General features: G+C 37.4%; 1 protein-coding gene across 1 annotated transcript; it reads right to left on the bottom strand.

The window, feature by feature from the left end:
• Nucleotides 1–7: 7 nt before the first annotated feature.
• slc7a5 (solute carrier family 7 member 5) lies at nucleotides 8–21,898 on the bottom strand. Its single transcript, XM_067435817.1, has 10 exons — nucleotides 21,092–21,898; nucleotides 18,162–18,287; nucleotides 10,053–10,158; nucleotides 9,505–9,549; nucleotides 7,909–8,032; nucleotides 7,670–7,773; nucleotides 7,311–7,407; nucleotides 5,729–5,878; nucleotides 3,463–3,640; nucleotides 8–3,031 (listed from the first exon to the last, which is right to left on the bottom strand). Exons 1-10 carry the CDS (start codon nucleotides 21,675–21,677, stop codon nucleotides 2,976–2,978), a joined length of 1,572 nt encoding a protein of 523 aa, XP_067291918.1. The 5' UTR covers nucleotides 21,678–21,898; the 3' UTR covers nucleotides 8–2,975.
• Nucleotides 21,899–27,414: the final 5,516 nt, after the last annotated feature.

Below are 27,414 nucleotides of genomic sequence, written 5' to 3'. Positions count from 1 at the left end.
CAAGTCCTCAAGTTTTTAATGTATTCATGTTTTATTTTTCTGAATACTGAACAAAGTTCTGTGGCAAAGTAAAAATCACTTTAGAGCATGTATGTTTAATGTCTAAAAAAATTGTACAGTAGACGTATAACCATGGCATCAGACGAAAATGTAGTTGTATTTCACATCACAGAGAAGACAGGACAGAATAACAATTAACAGAGCCCAGGTACTACAAACAGTGTAGCTGACTGATCAGAGATCAGTTGAACACAGCATCTACAGATCACACAAGACTTCTCTCAAATGAGCGTCAAAGTGAAGTGACGAAAGACTGAGTCTGCCCAAGAGTGAAAGGGTTTGCATGTCTTGTGACAAGATTGGATGTTCATGTTTGTTGTCTAACAAGTTAATTATATGCCAGTTTGTCAATGCAAGAATGGCATTTTTAAAGAAAATGTTGAGTGAAAATATCAAGCATACAAAATAAGAATCATTCATATATTTTTATTTTTTTTAAGTAAAAAAAGATGAAATAAAACAAATCTCTGGTGAACAAATTTAATAATTTGTCACAAATGTACTGAAATGTAGTGACAATTGTCCATCACTGTGATGCCATTGCAATGTCATTTCATTGAGGGCAAATGTCAGTGCAGGGCAGACTCAGGGTACGTTTACATGACAACGATGTACTAAAAAAACGTGCTTTTGGAAAGTTTTGTGTACAGACGACAACGCTGTCAAACCCGCTAAAATCGCCGTGTTATGCTGCCAGGCCATTAGTTGGCAATGTCACTGTAAAAAAAAAAAAAAAAGAACTATTCACCCATAAACTGAACAGGTAATACGCATCACGTCACCGTTTTCACGAACTTGCGATTTTGTAGTGTACATGGAGATGATAAGCTATCGTTTTCAAAAGTTAGCATTTTCAAGCCCCCAAAATGCCATTGTCGGGTAAATTAACGGCCAAAACGTATAAAACGTTTTCTGGTTTTGGTTAAAAACGGTGTGTAAACAGTCCCTCTGTTATTTTCATATTAATGGGCACCAATGGAAACTAAACCAAGCCAGGAGTTACAAAAAACATTTACAGATTCTCAAAAAAAAAAAAAAAAAAAAAAAAAACTAGTAAAAAAAAACAATAGAACCAAAAAAATACATATAAAACATTCATTCTGAAGAAAGAAGGAAAAATATCAGTAACAATTTTTAGCATTTTCATATAGAAAAAATGCCCTGTAAAAGTTATTAGAGCACTATCCGAATGATCCTACAAATAAATAAATAAAAGTAAATTTCTACATAACTATTTAAATTAGATAAATTGGTCTTATTGACTGGAGTGTTAGTCATACTGCTGTAATTCTCTAAATAATACCAAGCTTCATTATCTAAACACCCACTAAATCATAACAGCATTAAAGAGAAGCATTTCAGTTTGTATAAGTCCTTCTAAGCAGAAACCTACGAAATGTTTCTGTAATCATAATGACCAAAGGACAACTTCCATTTTGACCTAAAATAAAATCACCTGCATTACCCAAAACCCCCCAAGTTTTTTCTCTCATCACCTTTAACGGAAAATGTCCATTTTCACACATACAGTACATTTGGTCCAGTATAGGAACAAATAACCATTAACCAAAACTAGGACAACCCCAAAACACTGCATTCGAATGCAGCCGCCTAAAACGGACACACAATAACACATCGCATTTTACACCAGTCTGATTTTTTCAGTTCGCAAACTGATGAGGCACTAAAATGTCTTCAGTGAGGGGATTTTTCATTATACCTTGGAGGTACAATAAAGAGACGCGATGGCCAACAGGCCATACGTATTACAACAGCAACAAACTGTTTTAAATAATCATGAAAATTGACAATTTTCTTTCAAAAATTAGCAACAACCAAGATGATTTGCCTAAAATAATAATTGCCAAAAAACAAGAATGAAATACAATAGATGGTCCAGTGTTAAGTACTTGATGTATTTATGTGGCAGATGCAGAAAAAAGCTGCTAAATATTAAAAATGTCAGACAGCGGCTCATCTTTTGTGCTTCAAAATTCGCTAATAATCAATAATAATCATAATTAGCCATAAAAATAGACAGCCAGGTCTATGAATGCACTGTACTGTATATTTACTGAGGTAAGCGGAAAGGCTAGGTATTCTGATTCTGAATTTATGAATACTGTATGTCTATGCTTTCCATCAAAACAATAATAATAAAAAAATGGATAAATCCAATTAGAGGACCATAAACAAAACAAAAATGGAGATTTCTTGAAATTCTTAGCTGCAGTTCAAAAATGCATTAAGCTATCAAAAATAAATCTGTTGAAGTATAAAGTCATTTCAAGTTGATCTAAAAAAATAATAAATTTCTACACCGGCAGAAAGGCACAAGTCAAATCTGCTGTAGAAAAGGAAATGCGTGTAGATATCATAAAACTTATTGTGATCCAAGAAGCGAATTTGTCAGTCAGGTGGGAATCATGTTTCTGGTTGCTGAGAGAGACAATGGCGCCTCCCCACAAGCATTTTCAGTACGCACGTACATTCTGAAACAAACGCTGAAAACACGATACAGGAAGCTTATGATCAAACTACTGTACGCTTACAAGGCCCTAAATAAAGGGTTGACCAAAGTAAACCTCTCACAGAGGTTATATGACACATATCTCCAATGGCTTAAAAGAAATATATAAAATCCTGATTGAAAACTTGTAACTCAAAAAGACTGAAATGTATACAGTGTAATACATTTCATTAAGAAAGGACTGACGAAATCTACATCTCAACTGAAATGCTCCTGTGACCTCTGATGTTGTCTGGTTTCGTATGTGGTGATTAATATAGATTTTGCCTGTTGCAGCAGGATAAGACTTTTTTCTGGCTCACACGAGGAGAGGTGAGGCAGTCGAGGAATACAGTAAGGGAGTCTGAGGTGGATGCGAGGAGACTTTGTGTGCTCCGTTCGGTCTTCAGGACTCCTGAGGAACCACTTCCATCAGTTTCTGGAATGTCGCCGTGGTAGAGACTGGTCAGAGGAAATAAGCATTATAAATACATTGATCCAAAGTGATAGTAAAGAGATTTGTAATGCTACAAAGAAATTTCTATTTCAAATAAATGCTGTTCTTTTTCTGATTTAAACACATTGTGGGACCTAAAAAACATAATATAACAGCCCATTTTTAACAATCCAATCTCATTGGATAAAAACAAGCCACATCAAGCCCTAAATTATTTCTGACCAAATATACTTTTAATTCTTCAAATCTGTCGGAGGTAAATGCATTGTGGACATCTCATGCTGTCTTGAAAAGCAGTGTAGCGATGTAAGAATGAGGCTCAAAGTCAGCCTTCAATGCCTAAATAGTGTTGCAGATTTCAAGAATGCAGTTTTAACTGTCTATAACCATCTTTTTTTCTGATTGTCATGAAGCACACAAGAGGAGAGACACTCACAGATGATCTGCAAGAGCCATTTTGGCTTGGTCTGCCACCAAACGCCAAAGAAATACACGGGAACTCCTGTGGCGATGATTCCAAATCCTATAGCGCACTCCACAGGGGTTTTCCAGATGGACACCACGATGAGGAACAGGCAGGCCAGTACGAAGGACATGGGCAGCAGAATATTGACCTAGTGGACAGAGACACGTAAAGCTTTGAAAATGTGATCAAAATCTATTTAAAGTCGGAAAGTATACATTTATTTCACATATGGAAGACACTGGAGAAATGGACAGCTTAATGTTGCTCTCTTCTCCAACAATCACCATTCTTCTCTGGGTGCTCATACTGGTAGGACATCCTGATCTTTGATGTTTGGGTCGTGTTGTGTTTTCTCCATTTGTATTGAACTTCACAGAGCTCCAAAAAGGGTTCAAAGCAGTTCTTAGTATAGCCTTCTCCGTTTTTTTTCTCCTTACAGTTTCATAACAAAGTCCCCCAGAGGAGCTTCTTACTCTTTGTGATAGCCGGTCTGATCTGGTTCTACAGAATGGTTCACTTACTTCCGCCTGTTTTCAGATAGCCTGACAGACTCCTCAAGCTCCCTCTGGCCCTGTTTTCACCTGGTATTAAGATGCGTTTTGGTTAATTGGATCACAAGTGGAAGACACTAAATACAGGTGTAAGCACGGTCTACAATGTGTTGAGCTTGAACGCATTAGACCGGATTGCTTTTATAGTGTCAAAAAAGACCGCCTACTGAACTAATGTGTAAACATTATGGGAAGTGCACTAGCCAAACAGGGTTTAAACATCCATCGTTTCCAGGCACTTTTATATGTAAATTGTGCTAGCTTATTTTGTCCATTAGATAAAAAAAACACCAAAAAAAAAAAAACATAAAAAACACCAGGTGTTATCAGGAATGTTTCTCTCTCATCTACTTGTGATCTGCTGATCGACCAAAATGTATCTTGATACAGGTGTAAACAGGGCCTCTGATAAAAACTAGCTCTTTTCTATTGTCATTACATGTAACTTCCACAGAGACGTGAAACAGTTATTATCCAGTGCACTCATTCAATGGAGAAGACATTTTATTAAGAGGACCAGAAGTTTATCTTTTTAGCAGGTTTAAACTATTTTTTATTCATAAATATAAGATCTACTTTTTAATATTAGAAATTATTTAATGATATGCATTTTCTATTTACTCTGAACTTTGAAATAATTATAGTAATAATTACTGTAATTAGATTATTTCTAAAATTTTGATATTTTTTATATAATAGTTTTAATATTTTTGTACTTTTTATATTGCATTTACATTTATATACATATTTATACCACATATATTTACAGTATTGAAGTTTTTTTTAAAGTGACAGTGAATTGGATACCCTACTGTTCAAAAGTTTAGGATCAGTACCTTTTTTAAAAAAAAGAAGTCTCTTATGCTCAACAAGGCTGCATAAAACTACTAAAAACTGTAATATGGTAAAATATTATTACAATTTAAAATATATGTTGTCTATTTTATCTAAAATATAATTTATTCCTGTGGTGGTAAAGCTGAATTTTCAGCATCATTGCTCCAGTCAGTGTCACATGATCCTTCAGAAATCATTCTAATATGATGATTTGCTGCTCAAGAAACATTTATTATTATTATCAATGTTGAAAACGTTCAAATGTTGAAATTATTTGATGCATAGAAATAATAATAGCATTTAAATAGAAATCTAACATCATAAATATCACTTTTGCAATGTAATGTGCAAATTGTAATTTTCTTTGAAAATATTATAATATGCTTTATTCCTTGTGTTTTATAGGGATTCCTACGATCTGGAAGTTTGAAACTATCGATAAAATCAGTAAAGTGTCTTAAGGCATCATTACAGGCAGTAATAAGTGCCAACAGTGGATTGTCCCTAATGAGATCTAGAATGAGAAATCATTTATGAGCAATAAGCAAATGTCCTCTTTCACTCCAGTGCCTCCAAACCTCCTTTATTGAACATCCCTCTGTGTCCGGCAGATGACTGGACAGAATGTGGATGAATGAGAGAGGCGCACAAAAGGGCCAGTGTGTTGCCCTCCTCTTGCTGGCTATGCCCGGTTTCAGACAGAAAACACATATTATGGCAGGTCACTCCTCATGGATTCTTATGGAACTATGACTTCGTTCCCCCTCGCACAATCTATCTGTGTTCACTTACAGATGTTCAGCCAATCAAAAGTTGTTTTCTGCTAACTAGCTCCGCCCCCGGCTCACCTTAATTGGTCGTTCCAACTCAGGTTTCTTGTAGCGTAACCACATCATGCCAAGGATCGCCATGGCAATGCAAAGCCAATTAAAGAAGCTGAAGAAGTTGATGACAGAGAATATGTCATTGGAGAAAGCGTAGAGGAGAGTCATGATACACTGTGGGGGGAAAGGAAAGAAAAGGCGGTTTAAACTTTCTACATTGCCAATTATTTGGTATCCAGCAATCTTTTATTTTGAGTCGGCTGTTTTTTATGTGGGTCAAACATTTCTTTGTGTATTAATTAACCTTTTCAGTAAAATATAGGCAAATTCAATCCGATTTGTGAATCAAGACAAACAATTCACTGAAAAGAACTCGCTCAAAAGATTCACTCAAAAATTAAAACTGGTTCATTGAAAATAATTTACTTGCAAGAATGATTTATTCAAAATTCATACGAGATGATTCACTTAAAAATGAAATAGATTCTCAAAATAATTAAGTGTGTTCAACCTGAAGTAGCGCTGCACCGTATGACGTCAAAATACAGCGAGAGCATATGGAGTTGTCTGTTCTCTAATTGCTCTCACTGTACTTTGACGTCATTCACAGATAAATTGGATCTAAAGATTCATCAAAAAGAACTGATTCAAAAGATTTATTTGCTCAAACATTGAAACCAGATAAATCAATTCATTAAGAAGAACTGACACAAAAGTATTATTTGCTCAAAAATGCGTACAGCCTAAACAAATAAATTTGAAAAACATGGACTCAAAAGACTAATTTGCTCAAAACTTTGGAACAAGTTAGACCAAATAATTGATATTAACAGGCTAAAAAGAATGATTCACTCACAAATTAGAACTGGTTAAATCAATTAGAAGAAAATAACTGACTCAAGTAATTGTCTTAGAAATTGTAAACGGTTAAAATGATTTCTTGAAAAGAACCAAAACGATTCACTCAAAAAATTGAAATGGTTAAACTGATTCATTCAAAAAAGAACCGATTCACTCACAAATTAAAACTGGTTAAATTAATTTTCACTAAAAAATGAAAATTCTGTCATTAATTCCTCACCCTCATGTCATTCCAAACCTGTAAGGCCTTTGTCAATCTTCGGAACGCACTAGCTAGGATATTTTTGATGAAATCTGAGAGCTTTCTGACCATGGTAGGCTATAAATATTGGGGGGTTTTGGCTATTGGGAGGGTTACCTTCCCCCCTGCAAACTACACTTCTATACTAAAGAAACCGTTAAAATACTCTATGTGACATTGTGCCCTCATGAACAGTGTCGGCCAATAGTGAGCCTGCGTTCTGACATAGAACCCGGAAGTTTTTACTACTTGAACAGCATAGGAGACTGACATGGAAGAGAAGATATTTTTGAGTAATGTCATTAATGATGTCTTTTCTACCTTTCAGGGCCTTTAAAGTATTTATGATGTTGCTGTCTATGTGGGGTCAGAAAGCTCTCGGATTTCATAATTTGTCTTTAATCTTCATTTGTGTTCTGAAGATGAATGAAGAGTTTGTAACGACAATGACAATGATAAAGTCATAGTGAGGGATAAGGGATGTTGTTGGTTGTGGACACTTACAGTAAATATAAGTGAAGGCAGAGGGGTCAGCAGGTCTGGGTGAATCATCGACAACAAACTGGGAAGGTGACCTTCTCGGGAGCCTACAAAGAACAGCCTGAAGGGAAAGAGAATGATACACAAGAGACTGTTTTGTCCAGTATGTCTGATACCAAACCAGCATTATAAACAGATCTATTTCAAGATAACCTGTCCTATGTTTGCAGTGGAAAAGCCTGCAGGGTGACTTTAGTGTGCAACACTAACCAGACAAAGTAATCAAATAAACTACTTAAAGTAAAGTGATCTGATTAATGTGACCTCTTCCAACAAAGGATATTTATAACAAGTGTGTGTAAGTGTGTTTGTGTGTGCATTACCTAGATGAAGTAAACAGAGAGCCATTCACAGAGCCAAAGCAGGACAGGCCCACAAACACAGGGATTATCCAAGCCATTGGCCCTAGGTGGTAGTTTCCAAAGTCCTTGGAAAAACACAAAACTTAATTATTATGTAACTTTAATAAACATGAATAAAAAGGAAACTAATAACTAAGTTAGTAAATTGAGTTAATAAAGGTAACGGAGCTAAATATGGAATAGAATGTGGCGACACTCACCACAGCAACAGCCTCGGATGAGAGCATTTGCTCCGGACTGAGCGTGGTGAAGTAGGCCAGGTTGGTCAGCACATAGACAACGGTGACAATGGGAAGCGAGATGATGATGGCCCGAGGCAGATTTCTGTAACATGGCAGCACATATAGCATAACATTATAACCCACTCCTCTCAAAAACTTCACTACGCTTTTTCAGTTTAAAAACTTCAATTGCAGACCTAATGTTTGCACACTTGTTTTTTGTGCATCTAATTTTAACTAACAGTCTGATATGATTCATTTATTCAGTGTGTGGAAGTCGATCAGGCATAACATTATGACCACTGACAGGTGAAGTGAAGAATTGAGATGAATTAATTCATGAAGAATTAAGGAAGTTCTGAAGGCAAAAGGGGGGTCCAACCCTGTACTAGTCAAGTCACCGTTGTTTATATTGTGCTTTATACAATAAAGATTATTTAAAAGCAGCTTTACAGGGATAAACAGGAACATAACGATTCAATGATGCAAACAGAATTAATCTCTGCTGTAAAGCAGCTCTAAAAAGACACTAGTAAACATTCATCATTGAGCTGAAATCAGTTCAGTGCTGATTTATCTCAGTTCAATAACTGTGTAAAGTACATTAATTGAGAAATTAGTCCATTCAGCAATAAATCAGCTCTGCAGAAAACAGTGATGTCATCACATAGATAAGTTGAGTTCTCCAATAGTGTCAATACTGCTGAATATTAAGTGTCCCTAACTAAGCAAGCATGAGGCAACAGTGGCTGTACTAGGAAGGTGTACCTATTAAAGTGGCCGGTGTATATATATATATATATATATATATATATATATATATATATATATATATACACACACACACACACATATATACATGTATATGACAATGTTGATAAGTTTGGTCCTGGCAGAATAGATCAGCTACACTGCTGCTGTTGGTTATTACTGCTTCAGAGCAAGTACGGGACTTGCTACAGCCAATACACAACACGCTGCTGTGAGCAAGTAAGACATGCTGCTGCTGTACAATATAACATACATGAATTACCTGTAGCAGATCTATACAGGTAGATCTGGGGAAGATTTTCTGAAAGCCCACTGCACTGCTAAAGTAATTTAAAAAAGCTTTAAGGTTGAGCAGCAAGCACATTGACTGCTGATACACCAGGAACCAATCAGCTGTTTCTTAGAGAATTATGTGATTGCAAGCAGGTTGAGTTAAGGACTAGTGATAGTAACTTCTATCATCTAGAAAGACCATCCCTGTGTGTGTGTGTGTGTGTGTGTGTGTGTGTGTGTGTGTGTGTGTGTGTGTGTGTGTGTGTGTGTGTGTGTGTGTGTGTGTGTGTGTGTGTGTGTGTGTGTGTGTGTGTGTGTGTGTGTGTGTGTGTGTGTGTGTGTGTGTGCATGGCCGCCCCCATGATGCAACTTGCGCCATATAAAATAAATGAGCTTTTATTAGACTACCATAATGACTTCAAAAGTTATATTTAATTTTAGGGTAAAATATTTTTAATGAGGAAAAATATATATTTTTTCATTCATTTAAAAATATATTTAATGAGGAAAAAAGGGATTTGTTTGACTAACCTGTATGGTTCAATCATCTCCTCCGTGACAAAATTCAAATAATTCCTGAAAAAAAAAAAAAGTAAATGAGAACATTAAAAAAAAACTTCCTGTCCAACAAGTTCAACTGCTGAAGGCCAAAAAGGAAGACAAAGATAATAAAAGATAATAATATAAAATAAGGAGATTATTTAATTATAGAATGGCCAACACAAAGTTTTGAATTCTAATAAAGAGGAAGTGTGAAATTTTGTGTATATTATAATACTTCTTTCTGTGCCCGCTGAATAAGTTTAGTTCAGTTGATTTTCAAGTGCAAACACTGTGGATTGAAATTATCAAAACAACTATGTTGTTATGTGGAAGGAGATTTTGAACCAATGGGATTTCACTGTGAACGGGTCAGCATGACCGAAATAAAAGAAAAGTGATTTATATGGAAAGATATCTTGAACCGGATGGTGTAGCATTACATTTTACTAGTGATTTCCCTTGTTAAAAGTCAAAGTCTAACTCTTCCTGCTTTCTACCTAGTTTCACCCAAATATAGAGAAGTTCTGTGGTCTTACCATCCTCCATAAGCAAACAGCCCACTGTAAAGAGCCAATCCGATGTTGCCAAAGTCTGTATTGCTTCCTTTGAATGAATTTGCAGGCAGGAGCTCAGTAGTATCCCCTGAAACAGAAACAATCAGCATGAAACATGAGATTACAAAGCTGTCGCAAACTATCAGGAACATCATGTAATTTAAACAACACATAGTCATAATATCTGGGGAGTACTCTACAATTCCCACAACATTTTCCATGAGAGGAGCAAACAAGCTTTCATAAAAAAGTTTCAAGGTGGAAGACTGCTGACATTTAGCATCATGCTGACATTCTCAAGGCTGGTTGTGGGCAGTAGGTCGGCACATGAGGGACAATGTCACAGATGTCACAACCGAAAAGCAAGAGCAATGGGAAAACAAGAACTGGAGGGAAAACGGAGGGTTTGCACATTCTTGAACACCCAAAGCCTGTGATTTTCCCACTGGATCAACAGATGAACATAGTGTTTTTTCAGGCTGAGGCCCGCTCTCTATCTGTCCCATGAGAAAGCTGGGGGAGATCAAGCCTCTACATACATCCATCTCTCCAAAGTCTGCGGGTTGTACAATGATGAGGGCTTCCCAAAAAGTAGATCCCATATAGGTTCAATTTGTGTCTAGAAAACTCTAAAAAATTACTTTCAACTTGAGTACTTTACAAATTATTTCTGTGACTATCACTACACAATGAGACCCTCTTGTAATTTTTTTTATTACTCTTTCTTTTCTTTGAGAATGTGTGGTTATTTGTTCTTTCATCCCTGAGGAGCTCTTTAACACAATAGCATCAATTGATTAAATGTCCTAATTTGCATATTTTCAAGGTTGAATGAACTTAAGGGCCAGAAAGTAAAGCACATGATAAGCACACAACCTTCTTATCTAAAAATATCTAAAAATGGATCAATAGATTCTCTTTGTTTCACCATAAAGAATTAATAGTTAACTATGACAACTTAAATGAATACTATAGGAATACATATTCCTATCACAGGAATAAATTACATTTTAAAGTACACCATATTGCCAAAAGTATTGGGACACCCCTCCAAATCATTGAATTCAGGTGTTCCTATCACTTCCATAGCCAAAGGTGTGTAAAATCAAGCACCTAGCATGCAGACGTTTCTAAAAACATTTGTGAAAGAATGGGTCGCTCTCAGAAGCTCAGTGAATTAAAGTGGGGTACCGTGATAGGTTGCCACCTGTGCAATAAATCCATTCGAGAAATTTCCTCACTTCTAAATATTCCACATTCGACTGTTAGTGGTATTATAACAAAGTGGAAACAATTGGGAACAACAGCAACTCAGCCATGAAGTGGTAGGCCACGTAAAATAAGAGAAGGTCATCAGTCAATAGCTACAGACCTCCAAACTTCATGTGGCCTTCAGATTAGCTCAAGAACAGTGTGTAGAGAGCTTCATGGATGTGCAGCTGCAACCAAGCCTTACAATGTGCAATGCAAAGTGTCTAATGCAGTCATGTAAAGAACGCCGCAACTGGACTCATTCTCTGGAGTGACGAATCACTCTTCTCTGTCTGGCAATCCGATGGACGAGTCTGGGTTTGGCAGTTGCCAGGAGAACTGTGCTTGCTTGACTGCATTGTGCCAAGTGTAAAGTTTGGTGGAAGGGGATTATGATGTGTGTTTTTTTCAGGGGTTGGGCGTGGCTCCTTAGTTCCAGTGAAATTAGCACTTAATGCTTCAGCGTACCAAGACATTTTGGAAAATGTCATGCTCCCAACATTGTGGGAACAGTTTGGTGATGGCCTCTTCCTGTTCCAACATGACTGTGCACCAGTGCACAAAGCAAGGTCCATAAAGACAGGCTTGGTGTGGAGGAACATGACTGGCCTATACAAAGTCCTGACCACAACCCGATAGAACACCTTTGGGATGAATTAGAGCGGAGACTGTGAGCCAGGCCTTTTCGTCCAACATCAGTGCCTGACCTCACAAATGTGCTTCTAGAAGAATGGTCAAAAATTCCCATAAGCAAACTCCTAAACCTTGTGGAAAGCCTTCCCAGAAGAGTTGAAGCTGTTATAGCTGCAAAGGGTGGGCCAACTCATTATTAAACCTTACAGATTAAGAATGGGATGCCATTAAAGTTCTTGAGCATGTAAAGGCAGGCATCCTAAAACCTTTGGCAATATCGTGTATTTTAAAAATAGAAAATGGTCATTTTAATTTATAATAATATTTTATAATATTACTGGTTTTACCGTATCTTTGATATATATTTTGATATTTTTACTACTATCTATTTACAAGAGACTTCTATACAAATATATTTGAATATATACTATGTATTTATAATATTGTATGTAGAAATTAACATTAACCAGATGAAGTACTTTTTATTGTTGTTTTTTTAATAATAGCTATTGCATTAACATTAGCATATACAACCTTACTTTAAAGTGTAGTCCAATGGCAATAATTTTGTGAACATGTTTGCTGTGTAAGAATGATTGCAGCCCAAGGCGAACTCATGTGAATCATCGTGATCAATGGAGGCCAACGCCACCAGGTCACATGACACGACATGCGAGGTAGGTGTGTGTGTGTGTATGTGTGCGTGACTGTAGGCCCGGGGCAATCAGGCGCAGAACAAGACCGAAAGCCTGTATAAACTCTTTGTACAAACTTGAGTATTACAGGCTCAGACCTGAGCTTCAGAGAACTACGCCAGCACAGAGGAGCCCAATCTCTGTCAAAAAGAAATGCTTCAACAGCAGATCTCAGCTTACATAGCCTAGATTCAGTGTGAAGACTTCCTAAGAACAACATGCAACCTTTAATACACACTTATCTTACAGACAACATATCAGTGTGTGAAAGTTCATTCAAACAAATAACAATTGAAAACAAATGAACAACTCCAAAAACAAAATAGCAAGTCAGAAAGCAAAAGACAAGTCAGACAAAATGGAAAAGAAAGGAATATTTTGCAAATGGAACACTTACTGCTGATTTGACGAGACATCTGTCAATCAAAACATTCAGAACGTACAGCAGGTTGCGGCAGTAGAAAGTCAATTCATGTGTACATGTGTAAATATTACAATTGTTTTAACGCTGTGCGAGCTGACTTTATTGAGTCACTCTATTTGCAAAGAACAAGCAAAAACACGCTTTGAATTTACCATCACATTAATAAATTACACTTTAAAATATATTCAAATAAAAAAAAAAAGTTATTTTACATTGTAATAACATTTTACAATATTACTGTTTTCACGTCACCTTTTATCAAATAAATGCAGCCTTTGTGGGCAAAAGATACTTCCATGAAAAATATGAAAAGTTATTTCTGACCCCAGCCATTCAATATGACAAAAAAGTATTTTTTTTTACATATAAACATAACACAAATACATACTTTTTACCCATCATTACTCCTCAGCTCTCAACTTCAACTATCAACAAAGTGGCAAAAAGACCAAAACTTAAACCATCCCACTAATGATTATGTTAATAAATGGGTGGAGTCCGGGGAATGGGCGGAGCTCCACTGTCTCAGTGTGGTTAGAGATCCAATCCCAAAAGAGTTCACCATGGTTTCAAAAAGCACAAGGTGTCATACTGCATACTACGCTTTAGTAACGGCTGGGTGGGTCGGTGTGATAAAGGAACTGAATTAAGCACTAGTGCGTTTCTTAAAACAAACACAATCACTAAGATACACACTGAGAGCTTTTCTGGACTTCTAAGTGAGATAAGTCTATCAAGCCGTCAAACAGAAGCCACTTTTGTCACAGAAACTGACACAGACAGAGACAGAGGAAATGTCAGAGAAAGACGTTGTGAATTAAACAGCTCATTCAACTGCAATTTATTTATTTAATTAAATAAATAGGACACTTTTCATTTTAGCCATACACATATCTGAGGACATTTCCACCAACAATATGTTATAAAATATTATACTGTCTCAGAGTCTATCTGTGGATCAAATCTACAGGCTTCATTCCCAGGCCTCGCTCTCACAAGCATTTTGCATTTTTGCTTATCTAGCTTGCAATGCACACAACTACGCCCAATAGCTAGCCAGCTGCCTCACTCTTTAATCAACATGGACAGTCATCTAATGCATTCTAACTCAAATTGAAAGCTATACATGACTGATTTGAAGCACTAAACACAGGCATGAGGCATCCCCCACATATAGGGAGAATCAACTCATCTCACTTCTGATTTAAATAAGTTGTGTCCCAATGACACTATTCACTGTAGACTTACACTATGGACTCTGTACTCACCTGTTTAGGATATGAATATTTTTTATCCATTATCCAAATCTCTTCTGCTACATAAGAAAAGCTCTGACAGTTTATTAAGTGCATTATCCGGGTATTTGAAGTGCAATTTTTCAGTGTCAAAACACTATTCACACTGTTTCTAATAAGAGAAGGCATATAATAATGCACAAGTATGAGAAATAAGGACACACCTATAGTTTAATCTAATGTCTATTAACATTTCATTGGCCTCGTCTGCCATCAATGCATGCTAGGATGTTAATAATATTTTTCAGTACTGAATGAATTACATATTTTTAATATACATTTCTCTTACCGCGACTCTCATCTTGGATTTTTTTTTTTAATGAGCTTGTTGCGATGTATTCTGGGATTTTATTTGATAGCGTTCAGTATTGACTGAAGTATATTTATTAAGATAAATCTCATCTTATTGATATTTTTCAGTATTGAATGAAGTATTTTTTTCATTGAGCTTGTGCATTCATGAATTGCTGTGCTTCACTTGTATATTTTGTATATAAGAAATTTATATTTTATTGAGCAAAGATGCATTAAATTGATCTAAATAATAATAATAATAATAATGTGTTCGATTTATATAGCGCTTTTCAAGGCACTCAAAGCGCTTTACATAGAAGGGGGGAATCTCCTCAACCACCACCAATGTGCAGCATCCACCTGGATGATGCGACGGCAGCCATTTTGCGCCAGAACGCTCGCCACACACCAGCTGATTGGTGGAGAGGAGACCGAGTGATGAAGCCAATCAGAATAGGGGGATGATTAGGAGGCCATGATGGACAGAGGCCAATGGGCAAATTTGGCCAGGATGCCGGGGTTACACCCCTACTCTTTTTCCGAAAGACATCCTGGGATTTTTAATGACCACAGAGAGTCAGGATCTCGGTTTAACGTCTCATCCGAAAGACAGTGGTCTTTTGTCAGTATAGTGTCCCCATCACTATACTGGGGTGTTAGGACCCACACAGACCACAGGGTGAGCGCCCCCTGCTGGCCTCACTAACACCTCTACCAGCAGCTACCTGGTTTTCCCAGTTGGTCTCCCATCCAGGTACTGACCAGGCTCGGCCCTGCTTAGCTTCAGTGGGAAACCAGTCTTGGGCTACAGGGTGATATGGCTGCTTGGTAAATGGACAGTAAAGACTTCTACATTTTTACAAACATTTTATTTTTCAAATAAATCCTTTTTTATTCATCAATGAACAAAAATATTAAGCATCACAACAGTTGCTTGTCTTTTTAATCGGACCACACTGGCCAGCCTTCGCTCCTCACGCGCATCAATGAGCCTTGGCCATCCATGACCCTGTCGCCGGTTCACCACTGTTCCTTCCTTGGTCCACTTTTGATAGATACTGACCACTGCAGACCGGGAACACCCCACAAGAGCTGCAGTTTTGTAGATGCTCTCACCCAGTCGTCTAACCATCACAATTTGGCCCTTGTCAAACACGCTCAAATCCTAAAGGTTGCCCATTTTTCCTGCTTCTCTAACACATCAACTTTGAGGAACAAAATGTTCACTTGCTGCCTAATATATCCCACCCACTAACAGGTGGCGTGATGAAGAGATAATCAGTGTTTTTCACTTCACCTGTCATAATGTTATGCCTGATCAGTGTGTAAATATATTATATATACCTGATTGGTTAGCGTTAGACAGCATGCAGTCCACACTGGCCCTTGAGTACTCATTTTTGATAGCTATCAGTCGTTGAAAATGAAAAAATGCCCTTCCCTATCGTGCATGTGGCAACCTCAGCAACTAAAAGACTAAGAGTCTGAACATCTAAGAAACCCACTCCCAAAGGCAAGGCCAAACTCTGGCAGTCTCGGCAAAATTTGGGTGAGGCGGTCCAATTAAAAGAGACGTGCCCCAAAGTTCTGGCTCCCAAATTGCAGGCTTCAGTAATTATCAAGCAGCATTGTGTCTCCTTTCCAATTTTCTTTAGTTTAATAACCATCTAGCTGTCTGTCACTGCATGTCCACTTGCTGTGAGCAGTGAGAGTAGGTGGAGGGGAGATGAAAGACCTAATAATCTAATAATCCATTCGAATTAACCTGTCCTGTCTCGCTGACTCACAACTGAGGGAGTGATACCAGCTTCAGGTCTTTCTTTGTGCAATAGACATGGCATGTACCAAGTGAATGGGCCTTTATTAATCTGCATTTCAGACTGTGAAATCCTCTTGTTTCTTTCTGAATTTGTGAGTTTATACCAGTAAGCTGAGAAACCGAACCAAAAAGAAGTAATATAAAGGAACAGTGCACCTAAAAGCGCATCTGCTAAATGTAAATGTTATTCTTTGTGAAACTACCATGTTAATTCCAGTTGGTCACAATTTAAACAGAAACTACTGTAGTTCATGTCAAGGCTGGGGGTAAGGTCTGCCAGCTAGTACTACAAATCTTTAAACTGCTCTTTCTTTTTGTTTGCTCACTATTTCTCTAGACTATTGCTGTCAGTGTTTAAGTGCCTCAATGGAAAACAATCAGAGCTGCTGTTCTACAATTTTCTGCCAAACTGGCTGGTTCACAACTGTGTAACTATCTAACCTTTATATGGCCTGAATCTGAGTCCCGGCAACAGAAAGCCCTAAAAGTGATGGAGTGCTGACATATTAATGCCTGAGGCTAAGACTGCTGATAAACTTCATTTTTATATAAGTTTATACATTATTTTCAAGAAATGACCAGTACATTTAATATACAAATCTAAATTATATAAATTAAAAGAAATTAAAAAAAAAGAGGAAAGAATAATGAAATAAAATGGACAAAAACCTAGCTAGATTGGGTTAAAATTGATAAAATATCCCAATTATATTAATTATATATTTATATTTAATAAATCTTATAGATAAATAATGGTTTCATCATATATTTAGTAAAAGGGTTAAATGGCTCAGCACCAAATGTGTGTAAAAAGTGAAGATTATAAAATTAGATTATTTACATGCCAAATTATATTTTTTGTGATTGTTATTATGAAATAATTTGTAATTATGTGTGATTGTGTGAACATTTTTTTTATTTTAAATCACAAAAAAACGTTTGTGTTGGGACCAAATGTTAGTGACATATTTATATTTAATACAAATTATTTAAAAATAATGGTTTCATCACATATTTAGTAAAAGGGTTAAACGGCTCAGCAATAACACTAAAAATGTTGATTATGAAATGAGATTATTGACATGCCAAATTATGATATTTTTTAATTGTGAAATGATTCAAGAAGTCAAGAAGTCCAGAACCTCTGAGGTAGGATATGTGATGTTTAAAACCTCATGCTATGTTTATTTTATGTTAGCTAATAGTTTATCTATTAATTGATTTAAAAGTAATGGGACACCAATTTGTACCCTATTCGTGGAACATGTCTTTTTTGAAGCTGTTGAACTAAGCTTGGTCTCAAACTTTGTGTAGCTTGCAAACACTTTTCACCCAGCTAAGCAAAGCGCAAAATCAACCCCCGTAATGAAAATTGTTGGAGCAGAACATTTTCTCCATAGCAAACCTAAACAAAGACCATGCAAATCTTTATTCATATAAAAAAAAACATAATACATTCCATCAGCCAGTATTTACAAACGTGCTATTCATACGGGTTCTTGTGGTTACCATGTGACATGGTCCAATTTATTATTATTATTATTATTTACATTTATATTAGGAAACACTAACATTAGCCAAAATGGCAGCTATTTGGCTGTTTTCCATTACATTCTTTATTCTTTAGTTACCTGACTGATTGCTGGTGGACATTTAGGTGCGTTTGTGTGTGTTACCCACCTTTGCCAATCTCCACAAAGCCAATAATGATGATGAGGGCCAGGGCGAGTAGCTTAGCAGCAGCAAAGGCATCTTGGACCCTTGTGGCGGCCTTCACACTGTAGCAGTTGATAGCAGTCAACAACACTATGGGGAGAGAAGGAGGGAGTAAAAGAATGACAGGCAATTATTTTTTTTAGTCTTTCACAACAGAGGTTCAACGGAAGTTAACCTAAATACTTGGAAACTAATTAAGGTAGAATTTGTCAGCCAGGCTTGAACTCAGGAGGCGTCATCCACAACGCGCTGTTTACATTTAGGTTACACGTGGCAGCATGCTCTCTAGTGTGCTACTTTTTCTAATGAAATAGCATGGCTGCCAAATTTGCACTTAATAGAGTTCAACAGGAAATCAGAAATCAAATAACAAGGCTATCTGTCTGATCTTGAAAATGTCAGCACCACATGTAAAGTTCAAACGACTATAAATATTATATCCTAGAGGACACATTAATCTGTCTAATGGGTTCTAATTGTATAACAGGGTGGATATGGGGGTGATTACCTGAATCATACTCTACTTATTCCACCCACTTACATTTTTTGTTTGGTTAATTCTGTTTCAATGTGATTAACTGAGCATTTAATGACTGGATGACTATGTGACAACATTTTGAATAAGACTGACCGATAGCTTTGGGTAACGATTTGGGAATCGACACACCTAATTGTGTCTAATAAACATCTAATACATTTTCAGGTTTGCTATGCATGTGTGTAGGGCTGCATGAATTAACTCAAAAATCGAATTGAATTTATTTTGTTCAAAAAAGAAATGCACTGTAGTCATAATACTTTTGTACTGTAGAATTAAAACAGTATATAATAACATTAATTTTACATGAAATTATATTTTACAATACATTTTTTAACTGTATGAATACAGGTGGCTCAATGGGTAGTAGTATGGTTGCCTCACAGCAAGAAATTCCGTCTCCCAGACAGTTTGAGTCCTGGATGAACCACGAGGCCTTTCTGTGTATGTGTGCTTTCCTGCCGACGGCCCGGATGAGTTACACAAAATAAGTGGTTGAAAAAACGAATATAAAATGAGCAGGTCAGGTATATGCGCCACAGCCTGCCTGAAACATGAAAGTTCACAGACCAAATACTGGTAAACAGATTTTGAAGGAATAATAAAAAGCATGAGCCTCCAGCCTCCGCCTCCAAGCTCCCTATTAAATGTGATTAACTAACGAATACTTCAAAGCAGCATTAGCTGTAAATCGGTCTAGGCACCAAACAGCGAGGCGAAGCCCAACGGCCTTTGTGTGCCCCTAAAGTACAAAAGGGGGTCTGTATCGGGTTGGACAGTAGAGTCCCCTCAAGCAAGCACACACTGTTGTATTACTCTGTCAGGCATTGCAGTTCTCATTCTTAATAGACTATAGGGATCATGAGACAGGTTCCTCCCTGAACTCCCTTATGGCATTCCCACTCAGGGGGCCTCTCCCATGGATACGTAGCATAGTTCACTGCCACGAACCAATCCTGGAGTCCCATTTTCATCATAACCTCAGAACACATAAGAAATTGGGTCAGAGGAACAATGGCCAGATGCTATGCCAAGAGACCCAAATGCTGTTTACTGACCGTAAAACTGGGCACTTGTGTAAATCCCATAACTTGTCGTTGCTCAGCTTAAGTCTATGGTCGCAGTCATCTTTACCTCCCTTTCTGTCTTGTCATGTGGGTTCTTATGGAAGGATTAGGCAAGCCACTAGCAGGGCGAGATTACAGCGGATAGTGGGTGCTGTGTTCATTCACTCTCTCACAATCACAAAGAATACACATTCCTGTACCCCAATCAAGCATTAATTTGGCCTAAACGAGAACGGAGGAGGAGAGAGAGAAAGAAAAAGACGGAAAGAAAGAGAGAAATTTGGGTTTTTATTTGTTGGCCTATTGGTAATTAGGTCTTGAGTTAATTCTGCTAATCCTGACTGGTTTAAACCTGCGGGAGGGCTTCATTGCTCACATGGCTGCCATGGTAAATCACACCCTCGACATATTATCATGAGCATGCATGTCAACGATCTATGATTGTGATTGTAGCAGGGCTGTATTCATTATTGGTCTTTACTCTCACTGCAAGAAACACACACAATTAACGGAACACGACAATAAGGGAATATAATTAGTAGCCTGATCATTTACAATGAATAATCTTAGTTTAGACAGATTATGTTATTGCATATAGGTCTACAGGTGTATTAGAGTTTCTGAAGGAAAAAAAAAAGAGTAATTATTCATTTATTTAAATGTTTTAATGCTTAAAACATCTCATGAATTACATAATTAATTTCATTTAAGTTTCATGCTAAAATAAATTTGATGTGCATTTTCCCAAAATATTTACATTAATTATAAAAATATAATGAATAATAAAATGTCACTAAATTGGTATAATTAATACTAACAATGCAATTAATTAGCATAAAACCCGCCAAAGTGATGTAGCAGCGCGTGCCACTTCCTCTTAGATGATGAAATTTTTCTGCATCTTTTCAACATGGATAGTACTCAGTTCCGCCTATAGGCTGAACACGCCGTATCAGTGTCGAAACATGGCGTTTCTGTCTCTAATTACACATTTTCTGTCACACACGTAGTAAAAAAAATTATATTTATAATTTGGCCGAATTTTTATGAATATTCTGACGGTGAGTAGGCTACATGAGGAGACGTGAACGCTGAGAAGATGAGGCGCGCGAATGAATGGCATGTGAAATGACAGTTGAGTAACGTTAAAGTCTAACGTCAGAAACGTTAAAGGAGATTCACGATAAAGGCTGACTTAAGCCCTCTGTGATTTTGTTTATGAATGAAATAAAGGGGTAAAATGAACTAATGTGATCTAACGAGGTAACGTTAGGTAACAGGTTACTTACGGATACATAGGCAGGCGATTAGTTTTGCCCCTGATTCAGGGACAGGACAGAATGGAAAGATCGGCTTCAGGAGGTAGGTGGCGAAAACATAGGCGACAATATACTGCGAAGATGGCCTTATGATGAGAAGCTCGATCCAGAGTTTCAGAAACGCAGGTAGGGAGCCGTAAACTTCGAGGATGTAGGCATAGTCACCCCCTGATTTGGAGATGGTGGTCCCCAGTTCGGCATAGCAAAGCGCGCCTATAGTCGAGAAGACGCCGCATACAGACCACACCACCAGCGACAACCCGACCGAACCAGCTTCTTTCACCACTCCGGTTGGGGTTACGAAGATACCAGAGCCAATAATGGTTCCTACAATAATGGCCACGCCATTTACGAGAGTTATAGTTCGTTTAAGCTCGACTGTCTCTTCTCCATCCGCTGCGCTGATATCTGCGGTCGGGCTTTCAGGCGTGCCGTCTCCTGGTCGGCTCATGTTGCCATTCCCACCTCTGCTGGAGAGCATCTTCTCCGTCACCTGCTTGTCGTCTTCATCCCGGTCCGCGGATGTATTTGAACCCCGTTTCTTCAACCCTGACATTGCTTCCTTTTGTCAAACAAAGCCAGACGCTTTGTTTTTGCGTTTATTAAGTGTGAAAATGACCCTTTCAGCACCTTCAGACTGGGCTGGCTGATGCACGGCGATACCGTGGAGTCAGGTCTGACTCAGAGAAACGTGGTTTCTGAAGTGTGTCAAGTCAACGTTGTAGAGACTCACAAAAGCATCTCCTGATTCGGCCTGCCTCTCTTTCCTCCTCCTAATAGCGTCATTAGTGAGGGATTGAAGGTGTATCTACCGCCCTCTAGCGTAAGTTCCCTTAAAGTCCCCATGAAATCAAAATGCCCCCCAAATTTTTTTTTTTGTCTTTTAGTTTAAAGGGTCATACAAATGCGTTTTAGCAGCAGTTGGTTATCACCACAGTTTTGAAAAATGCTGTAAAGTGGGCGTGGTTTAGCGGCGGAGTGGAGGGGGGTGAGGGGAGACTGACAGCTTCTGATTCAGACAGTTTTATTTCGCTCTCATTAAAAGCATCAAAGCTACCCACAAATAAATGCAGCTGCAATGGTTTTGTAAGCTCACCATTACACAAATACATATATCCTGTGACAACTATAATTCAATGCACAGCCTTTCGCAATTTGTTCTCTGCTTTGAAAATATATGTGAACACACTGGTGTATAACTTTGACAACTAGGTTGGCTTATTTTGTGGAGTTTTATATGTCGTTTGTTCGGTTAAATACCCGTGACACATACTTTTGTTAAAATCTCAGAAAATTGGGTTCAGGGTTTCATGACCCTTTAAATATGTTAGCCTAAAGGGATAGTTCCCCCAAAAATGAAAATGATCCCATGATTTACTCACCCTCAAGCCATCCTAGATGTATATGGCATTCCATTTTCAGACGAATACAGTCAGAGTTAAGCTATATTAAAAATAGCAGCCCAAAATTTGAAACCTGAAAAAGTGCTTCAATCCATTTTAAAATTATTTACATTATTATTTTAATTTATAATTATTTTTCTCTGGGGAGGTTAATAAAGGCTTTCTGAAGTGAATTGATGGGTAAGAAAAATATAACCCAAAGTAAATGAGAATTGACACACTATACCCAAAGGATCTTCATCAGGCAAAGATAAATATCCATAATTTAAAGACTGCCATGCCACCTTTGGTAACTTACGGAAAAAAATGCTACTGGTGCGATGTATGATGTCGGACTAGAGCTGCAAGATTTGAGGAAAATATATAATTGCGATAATTCTGGTAAAAATCATAGACTGTAAAAAAAATATGGACGTAGTGCCCTTGACTTCATCCATAGGATTCTGAAGAGCAGTTCTGCGTAAAGTAGAGACGAGCTGGCCATTGCCATCTTGTAAGCATGTCATCGCGCATCACACCCAGATAACAGAAAATGGGCAAAGAGGCGGGACGTGGGCGGAGCTGACTCGATGACTAACAGACAGCGGATAAATGCCTCTTCACCTATCACTCAAAGTGGCCACGCCCTTACTTATCCAGAACTTTAAGGCTTTAATACGAAAATTAGTTATAAAAAAATTCACCCCCTCACAGATTTCACGAAGGACAAAATTAGCTGTAGGCTACAGACCAAAACCACAATTTGAACCAGGCTGTAAATATGCTTTTTTCTGCTGTAAAGTTGGGAATTTTTCTGCTGTAAAGTTGGGAATGGCGCTCAATGAGAATAAATTTAACAATATAATTATATTAATATAATAACAATAATTATTATTATTATATAGAAAACTTATTTTACCAAAAAAACTGATTGGTTGCCTTTTAAAAAGCAGACAGCCTACACTAAACATTATTGGAAAGGTTTTAATGTAACAAATTGTCATTTTAATTTATTGTCAAAAAATATATACATTAATAATAATAATAATCAGCTTTTTATCAGTGATATCAATTTCTTAAAGTCTGTCTTTGATTTGAAAATTGAGCCTCTTGTGCATCCACTGTGGGAGAAAAAACTCCTGTACATTGGAGAAAAACATAAGGAAGTCATTTAAATGCATTTAGAGAGAAGTATTATTTTTCTTATTTTTTACCCAATACTTTAATTCATATTTGAAGACAGAGGGCGCCCTTGAGCAGAAACTCCATTTGCCTCAGAGAAGTTATCATTTCAGAAAATCTGAAATTGAAAATCAGGGTCTGAAATTGTCATCATAGGTGCATGTCCACTGTGTGATACATAATCTAAAAAAAAATCCAGAAATCACAATATATGATTTTTTGACTATTTATTTGTATGATACAGCTGCAAATAAGTATTTGAACACCTGTCTATCAGCTAGAATTCTGACCCTCAAAGACCTGTTAGTCTGCCTTTAAAATGTCCACCTCTGCTCCATTTATTAACCTAAATTAGATGGACCTGTTGATGTCGTTTGCTGCATACAGACACCTGCCCACCCCATACAACCAGTAAGAATCTAACTACTAATATGGCCAAGACCAAAGAGCTGTCCAAAGACACTAGAGACAAGATTGTACACCTCCACAACGCTGTGACCACCGTTGCCAAGGTTACTGTTGGTAATACAATAACACGTCGTGGTTTTAAAATCATGCATGGCACGGAAGATTCCCCTGCTTAAACCAGCACAGGTACGTCTTAAGTTTGCCAATGACCATTTGGATGATCCAGAGGAGTCATGGGAGAAAGTCATGTGGTCATATGAGACCAAAATATTACTTTTTGGTCATAATTCCACTAAACGTGTTTGGAGGAAGAAGAATGATAAGTATCATCCCAAGAACACCATCCCTACTATGAAGCATGGGGGGGGGGTAGCATCATGCTTTGAGGGTGTTTTTCTGCACATGGGATAGGGCGACTGTACTGTATTAAGGAGAGGATGACCGGGGCCATGTATTGCAAGATTCTGGGGAACAACCTCCTTCCCTCAGTTAGAGCATTGAAGATGGGTCGACGCTGGGTCTTCCAACATGACAATGACCCGAAGAACACAGCCAGGATAACCAAGGAGTGGCTCTGTATGAAGCATATCAAAGTTCTGGCGTGGCCTAGCCAGTCTCCAGACCTAAACCAAATAGAGAATCTTTGGAGGGAGCTCAAACTCTGTGTTTCTCAGCGACAGGCCAGAAACCTGACTGATCTAGAGAAGATCTGTGTGGAGGAGTGGGCCAAAATCCCTCCTGCAGTGTGTGCAAACCTGGTGAAAAACTTTTGGAAACGTTTGAACTCTGTAAAATTCCAAACAAAGGCTACTGTACCAAATATTAACATTGATTTTCTCATGTGTTCAAATACTTATTTGCAGCTGCATGTATCATACAAATAAATTGTTAAAAAATCATACATTGTGATTTCTGGATTTTTTTTTTTAATAGATATTGTCTCTCACAGTGGACATGCACCTACGATGTTGTGTATTAATACTATAAAATAATGCATACCTCATTCTGTGATAAGAAGCCAAATCAGCTCACGATATGAAGTGAGTTAAAATGTGTTATTCAGCGTATTTTGTTACAACGCTTCGCATTACTAGTTTGTGAAGATGTTTGACGCATTTTTTTTCTTTTCAAAAGCACGTTAAGCGACTCAAATGCACAGTGCTTTCAGACAGAGCAACGTTTACTATTGATCACAGAGCCGCTCTGCACTAACACACATGGCATATATTTATGTCTTTTAAATCACAGCCTTTGCACTTTCATAATCGCACACAAGCCAAATCGCGATTGTGGTTGGAGTTCCATTAATTGTGCAGCCCTATGTCGGACGTAGAGCAAACGTAGTCAAAATGGATAAACAATTCATGATTCGGATCATGTGTCAAACTGCCAAACTGCTGAAATCACGTGACATTGGCAATCCTAATCATGAATTAATCCGCTGATTCATAACCATTTGAATCTTTATTTTAGGTCAAGATTCCGTATTATAACAAGCAAAGTTATAATACGGAGTCTAGACTGAATGTAAAAAACAATCTGCTGTAAAGTTGGGCATTTTAACATGTAGGCGATACAAATTTGACTCCCTTTTAGAGCCTATCTCTAGCGGCCAGTTGATGAATTGTAGTTTTTAAGTCACTTCCATGTTGGCTTCAAGAAAGACCGAGGTTGCAGAGAGGATCATATGCATGCGTCTGTTTGTACCAAAAAACGGACCCATTTGAATTCTGTTCAGAATGCTATATTTTAAAGCGACATGGAGATTAGGAGCAGAAACAATTAGATATAAGGCGGAAACTGTGGCTATAATGAACTCAACGGCTCTGGCCGAGCTGTGATATAAACAAAACGCTACCATTGTTTCAGTGGAAATTGCGTAACTGTAGGCCTTTAAGAAAATTCCTTTACATTTTCTAGACTGTGCGGTCCAACAGGTTGAGCAAGTCAAAGGTGTGGATCAGGGCCTTTAAGAATTTTTATTTTTATTTAGTTGAACACCCTATATGAGCCCCTTGAGATTTTAAGTCACATCATAACAGTTAAATAAATATATAATGGAATAAGGGCTACATGCTCATGACAATCAATATGGGCAATTATTTCTCTTGATATTACAAATAGAGCTTGAGTGATCAAATGGCAACCCGATCCCACATAAATGCGTATAAATAGTACGAATGTGCAATGTCGTTGAATGTATACGCCAAAACTCATTTTGGCATGCATATGATACGCTGTTTTTCACGTGCGTATGATATGCACTTTATGGCGTATATATGACACGCTCTCCTGGGTAGGTTTAGGGTAGTGGGGTTGGGGGTTCATATGTATAATACGCCATAAAATGCGCTGTGGCGTATACATTCCATGACATTGCACACTCGTACTATTTATACGCTTTTTTCCTCAATCAAACATATGTTCCTCAGGCATTTACACTTACCTCCACCTCGTGGTATCTTCCTATTGAGTATTGGATTCTGGTATTGGAGTATTGGATCATTGTATCTCTTTCTGTAATATATGCTAAGAAACTTAATTATTTGAACGCTGGGGATTTATGTTTCAAGGATGTATCTCAAGCTGTCTAGTATGGCAGCTCGAGCACCTTGGAGCCCAAGCCTTTCAGCCAAATTCAAAGATTCTCAATAAATATAAATTTCCTTCTCAAAGTGGTCCTGACTGAAATGTAATTCATTCCAAATAGTATGGAAAAGCTCCTTTTTAAACACTAGATAAAGAAAGTAATTATAATAGAAAAATCTAAAAGACTTGTTGTCTGTTTTTATGTACAGTCTTTGCTTTATTTACACAGTCCGTTGGAATATTTTGTTTATAATTTTACACATATTTATTTAATTTGGTTGGTATTAGCCTTTCTAGCTTAATGTTACAACCCCCCTGCAGTTCCACATTTGTGAACGACTGGTTGAAAAAAAAAAACTTTTAGTTTTTTTCAGTTTTCGTAGCATAATTAGTCTTAAGTTTTAAGTATTTTCCATTGATATATTGAGACTATAATCCTCGGCTAGACGTGAATTGCCCTTACTTGCCGTTTCAGGTTCATCCTTTAAAAATTCTTTCGACTCTAACTTGATCATAATGTCTGAAGAAACATATGAAAACATAACAAAAGTTGTCCCTGCTAATTTCCTGTTTTCAGGTAAAAGCCCTCGAAACATCATGTCACATTCCCTGTGGGCTTTAAAGATATTGGTTCTCAAATTAAACAAAACAACTTAAATTTCATCCACAAGCTTGCGTGTTTCAAAGAGAATGACTTGCATGTCAAATGCCTACAAGGTATCAATTTCCGAA

This window comes from Pseudorasbora parva, chromosome 25, assembly GCF_024679245.1.
Source record: "Pseudorasbora parva isolate DD20220531a chromosome 25, ASM2467924v1, whole genome shotgun sequence".
Lineage (NCBI taxonomy): Eukaryota > Metazoa > Chordata > Actinopteri > Cypriniformes > Gobionidae > Pseudorasbora > Pseudorasbora parva.
This window is presented reverse-complemented; position numbering and strand designations above follow the sequence as displayed.